The 19,052-nt window shown below is 43.7% G+C and overlaps 1 protein-coding gene across 5 annotated transcripts in view; it reads right to left on the bottom strand.

The window, feature by feature from the left end:
• The window catches only part of LOC106611507 (protein diaphanous homolog 2), a 687,763-nt gene that overhangs the window by 328,466 nt on the left and 340,245 nt on the right, over positions 1-19,052 (bottom strand). For all 5 annotated transcript variants that reach the window (XM_014211777.2, XM_014211776.2, XM_014211774.2 and 2 more), the window contains one exon: positions 4,548-4,646. In XM_014211777.2, coding sequence (XP_014067252.1) covers positions 4,548-4,646 — 99 coding nt within the window. The remainder of the gene's footprint in view (positions 1-4,547; positions 4,647-19,052) is intronic.

Raw genomic sequence — 19,052 nt, 5'->3', positions numbered from 1 at the left:
AGGCACTGTCTGAGCCGGTAAGGGGGATGTTTGAGCAGCCAAAGGGAGAGGGGCCACCAATGTTTCCGCCACTGCAGGTGACGGCAGAGACTGGAGACTGGCAAGGGGGTCTGGAGGACTTGTTAGATTTTAACACTCCGAGCCTGGGGGAGTTTGAAGGGGTGGGAGGTAAAGCCCTCTACAACCTCTGTGTTAAGGTGAGGAACATTAGGAGCCTAACAGGAGTGAAGGCACATCAGTGGCAGGGGGTATGTGGGGTGGAGAGTATGGTGGGTTTTAGATGGAGGGGGCTCTACAAACCCCCAGTACCAAAGAGGTCAGGGGACCTCCAGTGGAGGGTTCTACATGGAGCCCTGGCCACTAACAGCTGGTTGGCACGGGTTGAACCGGGAGTCGGGCAGGAGTGTCATTTCTGTAAAATGAAAGAAACTGTGATTCATGTGTTTTCTGTGTGCACCAGATTAATGCCATTAATGTCTCTGTTGGAAGGTCTGTGTGAGAGGTTGGGGGTGGTCTTTACTGTTGGGGTGTTCATAATGGGATACAGGTATTCAAGTAAGGAGAAGGAAAAATGTGTTTTGTTGAATTTTCTGTTTGCTCAGGCAAAGTTAGCTATTTGGCTAACAAGGAGGAACAGGGTCAAAGGTGGGGGGATAACAGACCCTTTATTATTGTTTAATGGGATGGTCTCTGCGCGCCTTAGGGTTGAGTTTGAGTTCTATAAAATGATAAAAAGTGTGGAGATGTTTCAGGAGATATGGTGTGTTGGGGGGGCTGTCTGTATAGCTGGGGAAGATGTTTTGGATATACGGTTGTAGGAGTGGGTATTGTCTTGAGTATTGTGATGTTGGCTTGTATCATGTGGTTGCTGGAAAGGCGAGTATGGTACATGTATGCATTACAGGATGTATTTTTGGTTTTATTTTTAAGGGGGAGGTTGGGTGGTGAGTTTTAAATGAAATGAGAATGTTTCAGTAAAGAAAGACAAAAAGTCAAAAGTCTCTCTCTCTCTCTCTCTCTCTCTCTCTCTCTCTCTCTCTCTCTCTCTCTCTCTCTCTCTCTCTCTCTCTCTCTCTCTCTCTCTCTCTCTCTCTCTCTCTCTCTCTCTCTCTCTCTCTCTCTCTCTCTCTCTCTCATTGAAGGGGCATTAGAGGTTGAAGGGCAGTGGCTGTGTGACTGTGGATGACTGGAGGCGAATGGAGGAGCTGTGTAATGGCACATGTTCCCCCAAGTCGTCACTGCGCCATACCGGAGGTGAGATCCCCTACCCTTGTCGTCATTGCTTCCTGCCAAATATGAGACCCATCTGCTGTGGTGATAATCAGACATGGCAGGAACACTGGTTGTCGTCGTCACCCTCCCACACACACTCCCACACACACTCCCACATACACACTCCCACATACACACTCACACACGTTTTATTTTTATTTATTTAACCAGGTAGGCAAGTTGAGAACAAGTTCTCATTTACAATTGCGACCTGGCCAAGATAAAGCAAAGCAGTTCGACAACATAAGACCTTGGAAAGGCAGGGCAGGATGGATATAGGTCTGTAGCAGTTTGGGTCAAGAGTGTCCCCTCCTTTGAAGAGGGGGATGACAGCAGCTGCTTTCCAATCTATGGGAATCTCAGACGACACGAAAGAGAGTTTGAACAGGCTAGTAATAGGGGTTGCAATAATTTCGGCAGATAATTTTAGAAAGAAAGGGTCCAGATTGTCAAGCCCAGCTGATTTGTAGGGGTCCAGATTTTGCAGCTCTTTCAGAACATCAGCTGAATGGATTTGGGAGAAGGAGAAATGGGGGAGGCTTGGGCGAGTAGCTGTGGGGGGTGCAGTGCTGTTGAATGCAGTAGGGGTAGTTAGGTGGAAAGCATGGCCAGCCGTAGAAAAATGCTTATTGAAATTCTCAATTATAGTGGGCTTATTGGTGGTGACAGAGTTTCCTATCCTCAGTGCAGTGGGCAGTTGGGAGGAGGTGTTCTTATTCTCCATGGACTTTACAATGTCCCAGAACTTTTTAGAGTTTGAGTTGCAGAAAGCAAACTTCTGTTTGAAAAAGCTAGCCTTGGCGTTTCTAACTGCCTGTGTGTATTGCTTTCTAACTTCCCTGAAAAGTTGCATATCGCGGGGGCAGTTCGATGCTAATGCAGAACGCCACAGGATATTTTTGTGTTGGTTAAGGGCAGTCAGGTCTGGGGAGAACCAAGGGCTATATCTGTTCCTGGTTCTACATTTCTTGAAAGGGGCATGCTTATTTAAGATGGTGAGGAAGGCATGTGGATACACACACACACACACACACACACACACACACACACACACACACACACACACACACACACACACACACACACACACACACACACACACACACACACACACACACACGTAGACACATGCACCCAGAAACAGGCAGGCACACACACCCCTTACACCCACACAAGTGAGGTTCTCGGCCCCCATTCCCAACACCAAAATCCACTTTATTGCCTCCTGACGAAATCATTGATATGTTCATCACAAAGGAACAGTGACAATACGAATCAATACTTAATACTGTACCTATTTGTCAACACAACTGCTATCAGAGTCAGAGAGTAGGAGGAAATGAGGGGGGGTTGGGGATAAGTTGCTATTTCTGGGATTTCATCTCCCCCGATTTTGACATACAAGTTTATCCCCCACTTGTGTCCCCACCCCCCCAACAGCTCCCTGGAGATTTAAAGTATCTCCCCCCATAAATATATTCATCTTGTGTTGATGTATTCTGTTTCAGATCTGGTAAAAACAACAAACAGGGATAGACAAGGGAAGAAGTGGAGTTTAGGTGACCTGCTATTTTAGCATTTAAAGCATGAATATTGCATGAGGTGTTATCAGAGGTATTGCATATCTAAGGTAGGGGATATCTAGGGTAAACGCCATAAAAATTGCATTCTCATGCTCCCCTCATCAATCTCAGAGAAACTATGTCATGGACACCCCTCTCCATGGATAATGAATTCATCCACACACTTTGTGAAGGCAGGGAGGGAGGATTCGCAAAGATGGAAAAGGGGGGGACTGGGAGCTGTCAAAGTGATAGAGGGTTCCCCTGGGGAGGGTATAAGCCATCTATCGATAACCAATATTTGGCAAGAGCTGATAAGCAAGTTTGGGAAAAGCCAGCCTATAGCCTGACATCTCATATAGCCTAGAATCCAAACGGAATATCCTTATGTCACACCCTGATCTGTTTCACCTTGTGATTGTCTCCACCCCCCTCCAGGTATCTTCCCCATTATCCCCTGTGTATTTATACCTGTGTTCTCTGTTTGTCCGTTGCCAGTTTGTCTTGTTTGCTTTTCCCAGTCTCTCTTTTCCTCGCCCTCCTGGTTTTGACCCTTGGCTGTCCTAATTCTGAGCCTGCCTGCCTGACCACTCTGCATGCATGACAACTCTGCCTGCCCCTGACCCTGAGCCTGCCTGCCGACCTGTACCTTTGCCCCACCTCTGGATTGTTGACCTCTGCCTACCCTGAGCCTGCCTGCTGTTGGGTACCGTTAACCCACCTCTGGTTTACTGACCCCTGCCTGCCTTGACCTGTCTATTGCCTGCCCCTGTTGGAATATTAAACCATTGCCAATTTGATGTGTCTGCATCTGGGTTTTACCTTGATTCCTGAAACATTCAATTTCACTGCAGAAGTGAAGTCAACAGAAAAACTTAAATATATTCAGCATGGATTCCAGGCTATGAGAATTTGGGCTATCCTACCATGAGAACGTTAAACTGGAATCCAAACTGAATATTGCTCCATTGCACTGATTAAGTTTGGTCAAACAATAGAAAAAAAAAAATATATATATATATATTTCTCATGTGATACCGGAAGAAGTCTAAATGTTCAGAGGTTAGAGGTGGAGAGAGATACAGTGATGGCGTTGCTCGCAGCATATGGTCCACACCTGCTGCTAGGGATGATGACAACACAAACGCCCAGCTTTGTCTCTTGGTCCTGTTATGCGTTGATTTTACAAATGGTATCAGAGGGGGCTGGGACTTAATCCAAGAAAGCACTTACCTATGGCTCAGGTAAAACAATATACGTGTTAAATGCTTTAGAAATGTTTGTAGGGTATGCAAATGTGTGTAATCATGATACTAAGAACATTTGTCATCATAAGCATGTAAATTGGTTGACAGTCCTAAAGCGCAATAGGCCAATGTGCTATAGGAGTTACATGACACGTGTACTCTTAATGTAATATGTGTTTATAAAACACACTGTGCCCCATAGGGGGCTGAATGCAAAAATGCTAGTAGGTATTGACCGTCCAAAAGTGAAATACCCCTATGTGCTGAGTTATATGACACAGGTCCTCTGAATGTAACATGTATTTGTAAAATACACTTTGCCCAATTCAGCCCAAATTCTAGTAGCTAATAGCCTCAAATTATGTTTTGATAACCAGTTTTCACAATTCAATTATACCGTTCCTGGGACATAGGGACAACGGGTTCTCAGATGGACAAGACTGGTAAAGGGGCAACAAGTACTTACACAAATTCTGTGCCGTCTTGCCGTCCAAGATTCGCAGCTCCTTCGCCTTTTTCTTGAATTGGGTCATCCTGGCGTCTGTCTCATCCACCTCCTTTTTCACTGTAGAAGGAATAGAAGGGATGCATATTCAATTGTGATGAACAGAAGTGGTGTATGGAAAGTGCAAGCATGTCTGGGACCCATAAGCAATGAGAACATGTTTCTTTAGTTAATTTCTCTAACTCACATTTTTTTTCATAATGACCATTATTCAGTTTCTTTACAAAACATACATTAACTGTATATTAAGAGCACCCAAGGTAACAATACATATGGGAGCCTTACGGTTCTATGCATAAGACCTGTACACATATGGAGAAACATCAATAGCCAAAGGGGTGTTGAAAGGAGTAAACAAGTGATGAAGGGACCTTTAACCCAACACATGGCCGATTAATTAGGGACGGTTTCATGGTTTCATAACAATCGGTAAATCGGCATTTTTGGATGCCGATTATGGCTGATTACATTGCACTCCACGAGGAGACTGCGTGGCAGGCTGGCCACCTGTTACGTGAGTGCAGCAAGGAGCCAAGGTAAGTTGCTAGCTAGCATTAAACTTATTTTATAAAAAACAATATATCTTAACATAATCACTAGTTAACTACACATGGTTGATGATATTACTAGTTTAACTAGCTTGTCCTGCGTGGCAAATAATCAATGTGGTGCCTGTTAATTTATCATCGAATCACAGCCTACTTCGCCAAACGGGTGATGATTTAACAAGGGCATTCACAAAAAAAACTGTGTCGTTGCACCAATGTACCTAACCATAAACATCAATGCCTTTCATAAAATCAATACACAAGTATATTTTTTTCAACCTGCATATTTAGTTAAAAGAAATTCATGTTAACAGGCAATATTAACTAGGGAAATTGTGTCACTTCTCTTGTGTTCTGTGCAAGCTGAGTCAGGGTATATGCAGCAGTTTGGGCCGTCTGGCTCGTTGCGAACTGTGTGAAGACCATTTCTTCCTAACAAAGAACGTAATTCATTTGCCAGAATTTTACATAATTATGACAGAACATTGAAGGTTGTGCAATATAACAGCAATATTTAGACTTATGGATGCCATCCGTTCTATAAAATACAGAACAGTTCCATATTTCACTGAAAGAATAAACGTTTTGTTTTCGAAATTATAGTTTCAGGATTTTACCATATTAATGACCTAAGGCTTATATTTATGTGTGTTTATTATATTATAATTAAGTCTATGATTTGATATTTGATAGAGCAGTCTGACTGAGCAGTGGTAGGTAGCAGCAGGCTCGTAAGCATTCATTCAAACAGCACTTTCCTGCGTTTGCCAGCAGCTCTTCGCAATGCTTGAAGCACAGCGCTGTTTATGACTTCAAGCCTATCAACTCCCAAGATTAGGCTGGCAATACTATAGTGCCTATAAGAACATCCAATAGTCAAAGGTATATGAAATACAAATGGTATAGAGATAAATAGTCCTATGATTCCTATAATAACTACAACCTAAAACTTCTTAACTGGGAATATTGAAGACTCATGTTAAAAGGAACCACCAGCTTTCATATGTTATCATGTTCTCAGCAAGGAACTTAAACGTTAGTTTTTTTTACATGGCACATATTGCACTTTTACTTTCTTCTCCAACACTGTTTATAAACCAAATTGAACATGTTTCATTATTTATTTGAGACTAAATAGATTTTTATTTTGTATTATATTAAGTTAAAATAAAAGTGTTAATTCAGTATTGTTGTAATTTTCATTATTACAAATATATATATAATTTTTGCAGATTAATCGGTACCGGCTTTTTTTGGTCCTCCAATAATCGGTATCGGCATTGAAAAATCCTAATCGGTCAACCTCTAAAAGAGACACTACAAAGGCTGTCAGTTTCTCGCACATTCATGCATAATACTAATGTAAACCCTGGTCTGCTGAAGCAAGCTTGCAGTAGCAGCTTGTGTGTGTGTGTGTGTATGTGTGTGTGTGTGTATGTGGGTGGTTGCATGAGTGTGCATGTGTTCGTGTGCCCGTGTGTGTGTGTGTGTGTGTGTGTGTGTGTGTGTGTGTGTGTGTGTGTGTGTGTGTGTGTGTGTGTGTGTGTGTGTGTGTGTGTGTGTGTGGTTGCATGAGTGTGCATGTGTCTGCATCTGTGTGTGTGTACATGTGGGTAGATAGTTGACAAACATAGCTCCTCTTCCCAAGGCTCGCTCTGTCAGCTTCCCAAAGCCAGGGAGATAATTGTGTTCCCAGTGTAATCCTGGAGAGTGCCACACACTGCTGCTCGACTTAGCACACAGGCAGGCAGGCAGCACACAGGCAACCCACAGAATTAATATCATACGTGTCGGACTCAGGAGACCGGCCCCAATCTGAACGACTGTGAGTCAGGGAGATTCCACACGGTATAGGTGACGCCATGTGTCCGATGCTATGTGTCAGCGAATCATCCGTCTTAAGTTTACAAAAGCATGTACTCAAAGTCGCAAAAACACAGAGAGACAGACGGAAAGACACAGACAGATGTGTACAAGCATGCACAAACCAGGTTTGGGGTCAATTCAAATTAAAGTCAGTCAATTCAGGAAATAAACTGAAATTCCAAACCAATGTCTCAATAAACTGAAAAGGACAAGCAATTTATTTCAAACCTTTTTATATTTAGAATTTTTATTTCAAATTACTTCCTGAATTGAGTAATTTTAATTCAAATGACCCCAGCAAGCACACACATACAAATGAGCTAAAATCAGAGTCTCTTTGCTTGGGAGCCACCACTCAGGAATGAGCATCTTCTCTTTAAACTGCAAGGAGGGAGAGAGAGGGAAGAAGAGGGGGGGAGTGGTAACAGGTGGAGACAATGGAAACATCAGGAGAAGGAGAGGAAGACTCCTCCGTTTCAGCCCACCAACCAACCCATCCTTCCATCCCCTCAAGATGGCTTGTGGGAGCAGAAGCACGCCTAGCCGCTAATCATCACAACTCCTCTATTTATTTAAGCCCAAGGTGGGACTCTCCCAGGAAATACCCAGAACAAACAACCAGCTCCCCAGAAAGTATATGCATATTTGAAGAAACAATCAAAGAGGCAAAAACAGCCGGTAGAGAGGAGAAGATGTTGCTAGAGGCGCCAGGCACAACCAGCCTCAGCCTCTTTCCCAGGCAGCCTGTCAACATAACACTTCAGGGAAGATATTGTTTATACTTTACACTGTGCTGCTGGAATAGGGAGGTGGAATAGGGAGGGTGATTCAATACTATAATCTAACCTCTCAAAACTGGTCTAGAGTCAGACCTCAGTTATATTCTATTTAAAGTATGAGCTCTGACATAGTGCTCCTCCCTACTAACAACCTTTATATAGATAGATAAGAAGACACATTCTCAAATGTCTTGTGGATAGAAACAAAGCGTAGGAGTGAAACAATGTATGAACTTTTGAAAACCTACAGAAGTATTCAATAATGACCGCCCTATAATGTTTTCCATGAAAATATGGGCCAAAAAAATGGTTGCATGGCTGTTTAAGGAAAGAATAATAGGTAAAGGGTTGTAGAATACAGTGTAGAACATACACTCCATCTGGAGGCATTGCATTTCTTCCTGGAAAACAACTGTGTTACAGGAAAGCCTCCACAAAAAAAAAAAACATTGTGAAACTGTATTCTGAGGATATGACTTTAAGAAGCCCTTGATTTTACAGGGCTGTGAAAAGATATTGTGTCACAGCATTTCACAGTGAATTATACAGAACATAAATATAAATGCAACATGCAACAATTTCACTGATTTTACCGAGTTACAATTCAAACAAGGAAATCAGTAAATTGAAATAAATTCATTAGGCCCTAATCTATGGATTTGACATGACTGGGCAAGGGCATAGCCATGGGTGGGTGGGCATGGGAGAGCATAGGCCCAACCACTTATTTTATGCATTCACTTTTTTCCAGCAGCATCTGGATACAGCCACTTGGCGCACGCTATTCAAAATGCATTAGGTGAAATGCCTCATGACAAGTCCCCTGGTGATGACATCACGGACCCATAACGCCCCAGGGCAAGTGCAGTGGGCCGGTTGGCCAAGCCTCATTCATGGGCCAAGTGCGTTTTTACTCAGCTTGGTGGCAGGGATTCAAGAACCTTGCTGTGCTTCTCACAGAGACAGAGTCTCAGACAAAGAAACTAGAGGCCCAGAGAAAATAAAACATCAGGAATCACTGATCTCCCCACTGGGATGCCTATATATATATATATTTTTTTTTTGCAGGCAGTAACTGGGACAACGATGGGCCATATTGGGGCCCTGGATCCCCCTTCAAATCCCATTTCTCCCTCTCCCCCTTCTGCCAGCTGGATCTCCCACCTGGGTACCACGCGCTCTCGGCGGGACGCTCTCGACACATTCGTCTGTGCCTCAGCTGTCCTCAGCCCCGCCCCCATGCCCGCGGGGCTTGCGGCACCAGCTCATATTAACCTCTATGGGCTAGGTGGGACGCTAGCGTGCCACCCGTGGTGCACTCCATCAACAGCAGGTGCATTTCAAGAGCGGCAAATTTGAATCCAAATAAATGTCAAAATTCAAATTTTTCAAAAATTCAACTATTTTACACCATTTGAAAGATAAACATCTCCTTAATCTAACCACGTTTTACGATTTCAAAAAGGTTTTACGGCGAAAGCATAAATTTAGAGTATGTTAGGACAGTACATTTACAAGAGTTGTGTGTAATGTTTTGTCAAGTCAAAGACAGGGTCACCAAAACCATAAAACCAGCTAAAATGATGCACTAACCTTTTACAATCTCCATCAGATGACACTCCTAGGACATTATGTTAGACAATGCATGCATTTTTAGTTCTATCAAGTTCATATTTATATCCAAAAACAGCGTTTTACTATGGCATTGATGTTGAGGAAATCGTTTCCCTCCAATAACCGGCAGTCAAGTCAGCGTCACAAATTAAATAATTAAAATTAGAAAACATTGGTAAAATATTATATTGTCATTTAAAGAATTATAGATTTACATCTCTTGAACGCAATCAACTTGCCAGATTAAAAAATAACCTTACTGGGAAATCACACTTTGCAATAATCTGAGCACTGCGCCCAGAAAAATACGCGTTGCGATACAGACTAGACGTCATGTTGGGGAGATCTAAAATCGAAAATACTATGTAAATAATCCATTACCTTTGATTCTCTTCATCAGATGTCACTTCCAGGTATCACAGGTCCATAACGAATGTAGTTTTGTTCAAAAAAGCTCATAATTTATGTCCAAAAATCTCCGTCTTGTTAGCACATGATCTAAGCCAGCCGGACTTCTCGTCATGAACGAGGGGAAAAAATATATTTCCGTTCGTTCAAACATGTCAAACGTTGTATAGCATAAATCATTAGGGCCTTTTTAACCAGAACATGAATAATATTCAAGGTGGACGAATGCATACTCTTTTATAACGTATTGGAACGAGGGTACCCAACATGAACTCGCGCGCCAGGTGTCTAATGGGACATCATCGTTCCATGGCTCTTGTTCGGTCAGATCTCCCTCCAGAAGACTCAAAACACTTTGTAAAGGCTGGTGACATCTAGTGGAAGCAATAGGAAGTGCCAAAATATTCCTCAGCCCCTGTGTTTTTCAATGGGATAGGTTTAAAGTCAATACAACACATCAGGTATCCACTTCCTGTCAGAAAATGTCTCAGGGTTTTGCCTGCCAAATGAGTTCTGTTATACTCACAGACACCATTCAAACAGTTTTAGAAACTTTAGAGTGTTTTCTATCCATATATAATAAGTATATGCATATTCTAGTTACTGGGTAGGATTAGTAACCAGATTAAATCGGGTACATTTTTTTTATCCAGACGTGCAAATGCTGCCCCCTAGCCCTAACAGGTTAAACGGAAAGCAAAGAAGCACCTCTAATAATCAAAAACAGACACATTCCAAACTTCTCATGTCTTGCTGGGCTCAGGTTAGAAGCAGCAGCAGCGGTCTAGGTTAGAGGAAGGGATGGTGATCGCTTCTACCTGGCTGCTTCCTGCTAGGCTACATGCTCACTTATTCAATTATGCCGCACGCCACATGTTTCCTTACCAATCCATGTGGGGACCGATGGGGCATGGAGGGGGATGTCACAAATTGCCTGCCGGTTTATTCAGTATCCAGGAAGTGTGGACAGGATAACTATAGGCTGCTTACTACAAGAACAGAAAATATAGATACCAATTATACCAATTATAATGGGAAAAATTGACCAGAAAAACACTCATTTCACTAGTCATCAGTATTGTTTCCTTCCCAACATAAAGTTTGCATGCAAATAGAGTGTGGGAATGGAACAGTCCAAGTTGTACTTCTGCCAAGTAAAGCCGTAAAAAGTTCAACCTGCCCTCAAGGGTATGACTTGACAGTGTATAAATCCACTTGCCAGTGCCAAACGTGTTTTACTGACTGCCCAGTGTCTAAGATGTAAGACTCCAACAATAAGTGCCATCCCTCTTCTAGAGCCCCTTATTTGTTAATGCAATCTTCCATGCGTCCATTTCTGAAAGAGCTTTGTGGTGGGTGGAACAAGGGGATGAAATTGGCATCCAGCAGGTTTGCTGGAGCTGTCAGGCACAATGAAAGCATGGAGCCCATTTCTCATCAAGATATATCATTCATATGACAGGGGCTGTCAGGCCCGGCCCATGATGATAACGCAATCTTAATCACAAATGAATAACAGCGAGAGGCACTGGGCTTTCATTAATTGTTTTCCTTGGCGAACAAAATTAGCACTTAGCATCTATGCTAGAGCTATTGACAAGATCAGGTGGTAGGTTCATTTGAACGGGAATCAGCAGGGTGGGGACCGTGTTGCTTTCCTCCGGTTATGTGGTTAACCAAGCTAGACAGCAAGCTGGGCATTGCATCCGGCAAAACAATAAAACTAATACAGATGGCTCGTTGCGTTTTTCATGGAATACTCCGATCAGACACAGAAATCAAAGTTTAGTAATACATGCTGAGCACTTGTAGGACACGAAAAATAACACACAGCAGCATATCCGTTAATATTCACAGCAAAACATGTGCATTGAGCAAGGCCAGATGGACCACTCAGGAAAAGGGAGGTTTCTGGTTGATCTTGACAAAGAATGTGTCAGGGTAATACGAAGAGTGAGAGTTTCCCAATGCTTTCTTGGAACTCCATATCTCGCAAGGGAGGGAAATGCATACGAGACTGATACCGAAAAGAGAAAACTATTTCCAAATCACCGTTAAATGATAACACTGAAGTTAATATGCCAAGATAACCACGGCCCAGTATAATAGTTACATTTCATTACCAGTGGAAGGGGAGTATAACAGCTTGTTAAGGTCAGTTGAGCCTACCACAGGATGAAGGATTGAAAAAATACATAAACGACACAAGCAATAGAAAATGATTTGGCCAGTTTAAGATGGCTTGGCGTCTGTGTGAGCCTTGTCTGTGAGTTTTGGACCGAGGTTAGCCCTGGGGAGCTCCTAATAACCAGAGTTCTTCCACACTTGGGCGTTCGCTGTGTTTACTGGCCCACAGTCTTTCTGCTGGTAGCGTTCCATGAGATATAATCTCCCTAAAGAACGGCCAGAAGGGCCTGGGGCATTAGAAAGCTAAACACTACCACATGTTCACTTCTGGAGACTGAGACTGAGACAGAAACTTGTCCGAGGGAGCGCAGCCACCACCAGACGACAACCCACCAGATGACAATGCCGAGCGATGGGAGGCCTTTCGAAAGTAGAAACTGAAGAAAGCGTTGATGACAGGTGTATTTAAGGGCAGGCTGACGTAGAGTGGACCCGACAATGTGGAGTCTGGCTGTCCAGGAGGCAATTTATTCCCCCGCGAATGTGCAATATGCCTGCAAACATGTGCTCTGTCCTCCATCTATCTGACTCACGCTGGGGATTGAGCTACTAGAGCTGCCTGCTCCTCTAAAGGAGATGGATTCTGAGAAGAGGAGAGCCATAGGGCTCGGCCGATGCCTGCTTTAGCTGCAGCTCACACATCTAGATGTGTAATACTTAAACATTTTAACGGAATAGAAAAAAAATACAGATTTATTTGAAAGGATATTGGTTGTTTTGGATGCAGCTGGTTTCTCTAACAGAATGCTTTGGATATAGGACTATTGTTTTATTGTGCATCTGGGATGTGACAGGGATGTGTTTTGGCAGTGTAAGTGTAATAGTAGACAATGCAACTGTCTGTGTCAATGAGTTGACATCTGCGTTTAAATGTACATTCTCTGTTAGACATTTAATGTAATACAATAACAGGTAACAAGTGGTGGTGGTAAGCTTTTACATGGCCATGTAGGACCTATTTTTATGTTGTCTCTTAACAAGAGATCATGTGGTCAAATTGCCTGTGAGTCATTGAGAAGCGTTCTTTCATATTTCCGTTTAAGTACCCAGAGTGCATATCAAGCATATTAGTGAGTCGTGTTCCAGGGGCTGTTGTCTTTGAAGCACTCACAATTTCACCCCCGAAAACAGAAAACAGATGTGAAATCTTACCCTGAAGACCATGGTCAATGGACAGCAGTGCTTTGTGGATGAGTAAAAATGTATTAAGGGAAAAAAAGAGAGAAGGGTGTGTGGACAAAGAGTTTGCAAAATGTCCGTTGGCGAGGTATAGAGGTATAGGGTGTAGTGAAAAAGAGTTTGGACAATCACACTTTGAGTAAAGAACGCGAGACCTCCAAAAATAGGGAGCACAACTTGAGGTTTGAAAACACCATTTGACCAGCGTATTCCAGCTGTGTCCAATTTCTCCCATTGACTAGGGCTAAACAGGTCTATCTATCAAACCCGAAGCCAATTTACCATTGGGATATAAACCTTCTCTCTCCACTCCTCCCTCAATCTAGGATCTCAAAAACATGATCCCACCCTCAAAAAGGCAAGCTGGCAAACCCTCATTGATCGAAAAAGACCAGTCAATATAATTTTTGGGGCACAAATTGAATCTGAGCGCAACATAACAAAGACTCTGGGAGCAAGATAAAAGCTTAATGTACATTCCAATTTTGTTATATCTTTTTTTGTGGTGGATCGGTCGAGCGGATTTTTGATTATGTGGTCTGGAAATGTGTGTGTGCAGCAGCCGTTCATCAGACAATCCATTATCAGAGAAGCAATTTGGGCATATAATCAGAGAGAGAGAGAGAGCCTCTCATTTGTTGATGTTAAGAGATGTTGGTAATAAATACCTGTCTGGTGGACTGAATAGGTATAATCAATCCTCGCTCTGAGAGCTGAGTTAGTTAAGCCATTTGTATAACAGCTTCCTTGTTGCCCAGGCTTGACCTTCACAGCGGGAACATTTCGGACCGACTGTCTCACCACTCCCCAAACCCAAGGTGAGGCGATTAGAAGTGAGCTGCAGCCGGGGGAGAGGTTGTACTCTCATCCATGCAATCATCATCATGCTTAATGACAACAAGGAGTGGGGGAAGTGGCTGCTGATGATAATGGAAATCATGGTGTGTGTGTGTGTGTGCGTGCACGTGCCTGTCTGTAGGTGTGCGTGCCTTTTGCACGTGCAATCCTACTTCTGCACATGCCTGAATGTCCACATGAATGAACATGAGTGTTCAATTCAACCGTCACTCTCTCTGAAGGTCACCTGTGTTTTACCCTCAGCAGCTGGTTCTAGTCGGTTCAGGTCTCACTGACGAGGGAGATAGAGGGAGGAGGCGGCGTTGAAAGGAAAGAGGAATCTCCCAGTGTGACACACTGACCCATGGCCCTGTAATGGCTTCAGTATGATGGGAAGAGGAGAGGAGGGGAGAGGCCCAGCCTGGAGACACAGCTGGGCCTGGAGCAGAGCTCTGTGGGATAACTGAGTGGGATAACCTCCTCCTACATCTCATGTGTGAGAGAGAAACTAATTCATACAGATCTCTGGTTTATGTCCTCCAAACTTTGTTATTACTCTGACCTGAATGTTTGACCGGAGAGATGAGAGGGAATGGGCAGGATCACCAACCACTAACATAGAGGTAGACATTCAGTGTTCATACATGAGGTTCCTTATCATCCATCAGAAATGGAAATTCAGTCCTGTAACCTCCCATGTTATCATTAAATAATCTGAAAATGTGATGTGCATGTTGAAGAATCCAGCAAATATTGTCGAGATTTAACACTGTGATGTCTCAGAATCATCCATCCGTGATTGCTTTCATGGATCACACTCTTCCAGAGGTTTCATATACGAGTTGCCGGAGCATTACTAATCACATATTCCACCTGGAGGGGATCTGCTGACTCCTACTGCTAAATGCTTATCTCATAGAGTGGGGAATCCGTTTAATGGGAAATGAAAACAGTCTTCCACAAAGGAAAGATGGAATATTGCATTACCCACAGTGCTGTTTCAGTCAATTAAATGATATTACACCGAAAATAATTAGACAGAAGAATGAAACAGGCCTAATCTTGGGAAAACTAAGTGAAATTAGTATATGAAAATAAAATAAAAAGTTGTCTCTCAGTATAAACAAGATTGTCATTGACCCCAGCTTCGAGACGACCTCTAATAACTCTGTTATTTCATTTAAGAGTGTTGAGACTTTGATAACTTTGTTGTTCTCTTCCTTCTCTATCTGGGGGAGCAAGAGAGTGTGGGAAGGCTCTGACCTGGCCTTGTTAGTTGGTCTTGGAGAGAGCTCATGAGGGCAGCCTGCGGATTGGGCATGACAAGCGTTGAGCTCCAGGAACATGTTCTTCGGCTGTTCTGGGGTAGCCTGCCGTGACCCAATGTGCTTGAGCGCCTGGAGAGGCAGTTGCTGATGCTACAAACGGGTGCCCCCAGCGTCCATTAAGCCCAGGCCTTGCCTAGCTGGGTTTAAGCATTCAGCAGGCGAAACGCTGCAGCCTACAGTAGGCTCATGTCACAGCTACAGGATGGAAAGCAGAAAGCTGGGCCTCTTCAAATAGCTGGCAGGATAACTGAGGTCCCAGTAGTCTCTATTACCTCTCCCAGCTCCACGGTACACAGGCCCAGATCCAGCCTGAGAGCTAAAGTATAGAGAGCAGGGAGAGAGAAGGGCTATGTAACAGCTAGCAGAAGCAGGACCAGGCTCACCTTAACCATCTCTGTTTTCCCAACTATGCCTTCAGATGCAATGACCACACACACACAAACAAACACAAATATGCAGTGATGCAAGCATACAGCTCTTATTGCAAGTTCATTGTCTCAAACTCTCATTGTCTCTTTCTTGCTCTAACAAAGACCATACTTTTGCTACTGCTAAGTTGAAGTATAAAGGAACAATCCTAACAATGGTCAACAGTATTTGTGTTGATACCACTATGAGCATGACTGATTCTCTGTTTGACTGATGATACTGGGACTAATACAATGCAGTAGGGAACAAGTGGGAGTATTTCAAATGCATTGTCACTGTTTAATATGTGTGTAGTCGTTCGCGAATGCCCTACTTTGGAATTTACTTGACAGGTCTGCGTTCTGTACATTTGTCAGCTGACAGAACCTAATCTGCCCCTTTCTATCATGGAGTGTTTTTCTCTCTCTCACTCTACCATTTTGGGGGATGAAGACATGATGAGAAATGGCGAGTGAACCAAGGGTGAGTGGTCCATTTGTAGTCTGCACGTTTGGAGTTTCCAATATATTTTTTCCTCCTTCTCCCATCACCTTCTGATCATGCCTTCTCCTTCAGTGATCCTGAAGCCAAACCACCCTGTGCTCACATAACCCAGCATAACTACTAAATAAATAATTACTTCTGGGATACCGGCCTCTGCAGCTAGTGTATTGTGTGTCCTTTCTGCACCGAGAGCCTTAATTGGCTCTTAAAACATCACTTCCTGTGGCCGTATGATGTGCTGACACACCGGTTGTGAGACTACCTCCCTGCCCACTTGTTCTACCTCTGTGATATTGAGAGGAGTAGACTTGAGTGTCTACCTGCCGTCATTCCCTTTTAGTTCATATTTAGCCACTGGTGTTTTGGGCTTAGGAAATATTGCTTTGGCTCTTCAGACTGTTTCTCTATTCAAACATAAAGCATTGTCAACCGAAGGGAAAAAACCCAGTGGGGTGCAGCTCGGATTTACAAGGTTTATGTTTCAGAAATGTGGTTAAGTATTATTCCCTTCACTTGAAGGTTAACCGATAAGTTGATCCAATTTGTCTACGAAGGTGTGAAAGGACTTAAGAAATACTTCACATGTCTGCACGGGGAAATGTCAAGGTTTGCTGAAGGATAAGGAGGGAGAAAATGACTTCCTTTCTGGCGGAGAGGCTCCACGGTTGTTAGCAGCAATTGGTTTATCCCGGAGAATCAACACCGTCTGAGGCAGATAAGACAGTATAATTGTAAGTCCCCAATCCTATAAAAACAGCAGCTCCAGCTAAAATGCAAGTCTTGCCACACGGCACAAACCCATTCGGATCTCCCTGGCTGACGATAAAAAAATGTTGACAACCGTTGAGTGCTGAGTATATTGTTAACCAGCCGGGCTGCAGTGCAAGATTGAGGCTTTAAAGGCTTCGTCTGCGTCAAATCCTGATGACTATTCTTCAGACAGCCTCCCGTCCTACATGCTCTGGTGACATGTAGGTGTCAAAGCAGACATGCCCTGATTAAAGATGTACTATTCAGCATCTGGGAGGAGAAGAGAGAGAGGTGTTCAGTCGTGAACTGCATTTGAATCCGATGCGTCTGTCAATGTATACCTGCCTTGACTTACTATAAGCAAACTCTTGCGCTTGTTTCTCTCCTCTTTTGCTATGCATAACAGATCAAAGAGACATGGCAGTTATGCTCAATCAGTGCACCGACCCAAGAGAGGGGAATGTAAGATGAGGACAAAAAGAAATCAGAGCTCGTAAGAACACATGGGGAGAGTGTACTAGGGCCAGAAGTCGCAGTAGGAATGCATGCTGCAGGGAGGCTTATTGCTGTTAAGACAGGGTGCCCTGTTGTGGTGCTGTGGGGTGTGTTCTCCATGTGATCGGCGCTAGGTCCCGCTGGTAATGGGAAAGACATGGAAGGACAGACCGAGAAAAAAAGAGGGAGAGCGAGAGAGAACGCCAGGGCTGATAGAGTTCTCCTTTGGCCCTCATGGTTTACGTTACTCAGGCCATCCCCCCTGAGGACTTGCATAACAAACCCACATGCTAACAACTCCCCAGCCCTTCTATTCTGCATTAACCACTTCCTGTGAGGCTCCCATAACCAGGCCTGCTGACAGCCAGCCAGGGCCAAAAGAACCCCTGAAAAAAACAAGGACATGATTTTGTGGAAATCACCAATGAAAGAGGAGAAAAACTGAGTCCCAGAAATGAACAAAGGGAGAGGATGGTGGATGACGCCTTGAGAAAAGAATAGAAAACATTTGAAAAAGTAAGAGACCTCATGCATCGTTTAACACTAGAACCGCCAAAACGGTCAATCTGGCAGTTTTACATTTTTTTTTTCAATAACCTTGAATCCACCTGTCCCTTTTTTTGTAAATATCAGTATTGTACACTACCAGTACTTTGTGATAAATATCATAAACAAAAACTGAGCATTTCATCTTCAAAGTGCTATGATGTATGCATTTACTGGTAAAATAGCCTACCAAAGCCGTCAACCTAATAAACCCATTTCATATACACAAAGACTTTCATTAATATTTTGTTTCTGAAGGTCATAAAAAAACATGATACTCAGACAATTTATTTCAAAATAACTAACCATATACGCTGAGAGTCGGGAAGCATGGTCAGGGAGAGTGTTAATAAAATAAACACAATCCAAAACAAGAAACACTAACAGCACACAGACATGAAACAGAAACAATAACGCCTGGGGAAGGAACCAAAGGGAGTGACATACATAGGGAAGGTAATCGGGGAAGTGATGGAGTCCAGGTGAGTCTGACGACACACAGGTGCGCGTAACGATGGTGACAGGTGTGCACCATAACGAGCAGCCTGGTGACCTAGAGGCCGGAGAGGGAGCACACGTGACAGTACCCCCTCCCCGACGCGAGGGGCGGGAAACCTGTCAGTCCGGCTGAGACGTGGGAGCATGGCGACCTAGAGCGCCGAAGAGAGCATATGTAATGGTACCCCCTCCCCGGCGTGTTCGGCTCCAGCTGCAGGACTCCAACCAAAGGGACGATCCCAGGGATCAGGAGCGGACCGGTCATCCCTACTGATGCGCGGGAACCTGACAGACCGGCTGAGGCAGGGGAGCCTGGCGATCCGGCTAAGGCATGAGAGCCTGTAGCGGCTCCCGGACCCGACGTCATTCCCACCGAAACAAAAAACACTCCCTGATGCTTCCTTTAAGGGTAACCGTCATTCTGTAATGATATGCGCTGAGAGTAGGGAAGCAAGTTCAGGGAATGAGTGTTTTAATAAATAAACATAATCCAAAACAAGAAACACTAACAGCACACAA

This window comes from Salmo salar, chromosome ssa09, assembly GCF_905237065.1.
Source record: "Salmo salar chromosome ssa09, Ssal_v3.1, whole genome shotgun sequence".
Taxonomy (NCBI): Eukaryota; Metazoa; Chordata; class Actinopteri; order Salmoniformes; family Salmonidae; genus Salmo; species Salmo salar.
The sequence above is the reverse complement of the archived record's forward strand: the minus strand, read 5'-3'. Positions and strand labels throughout refer to the sequence as shown.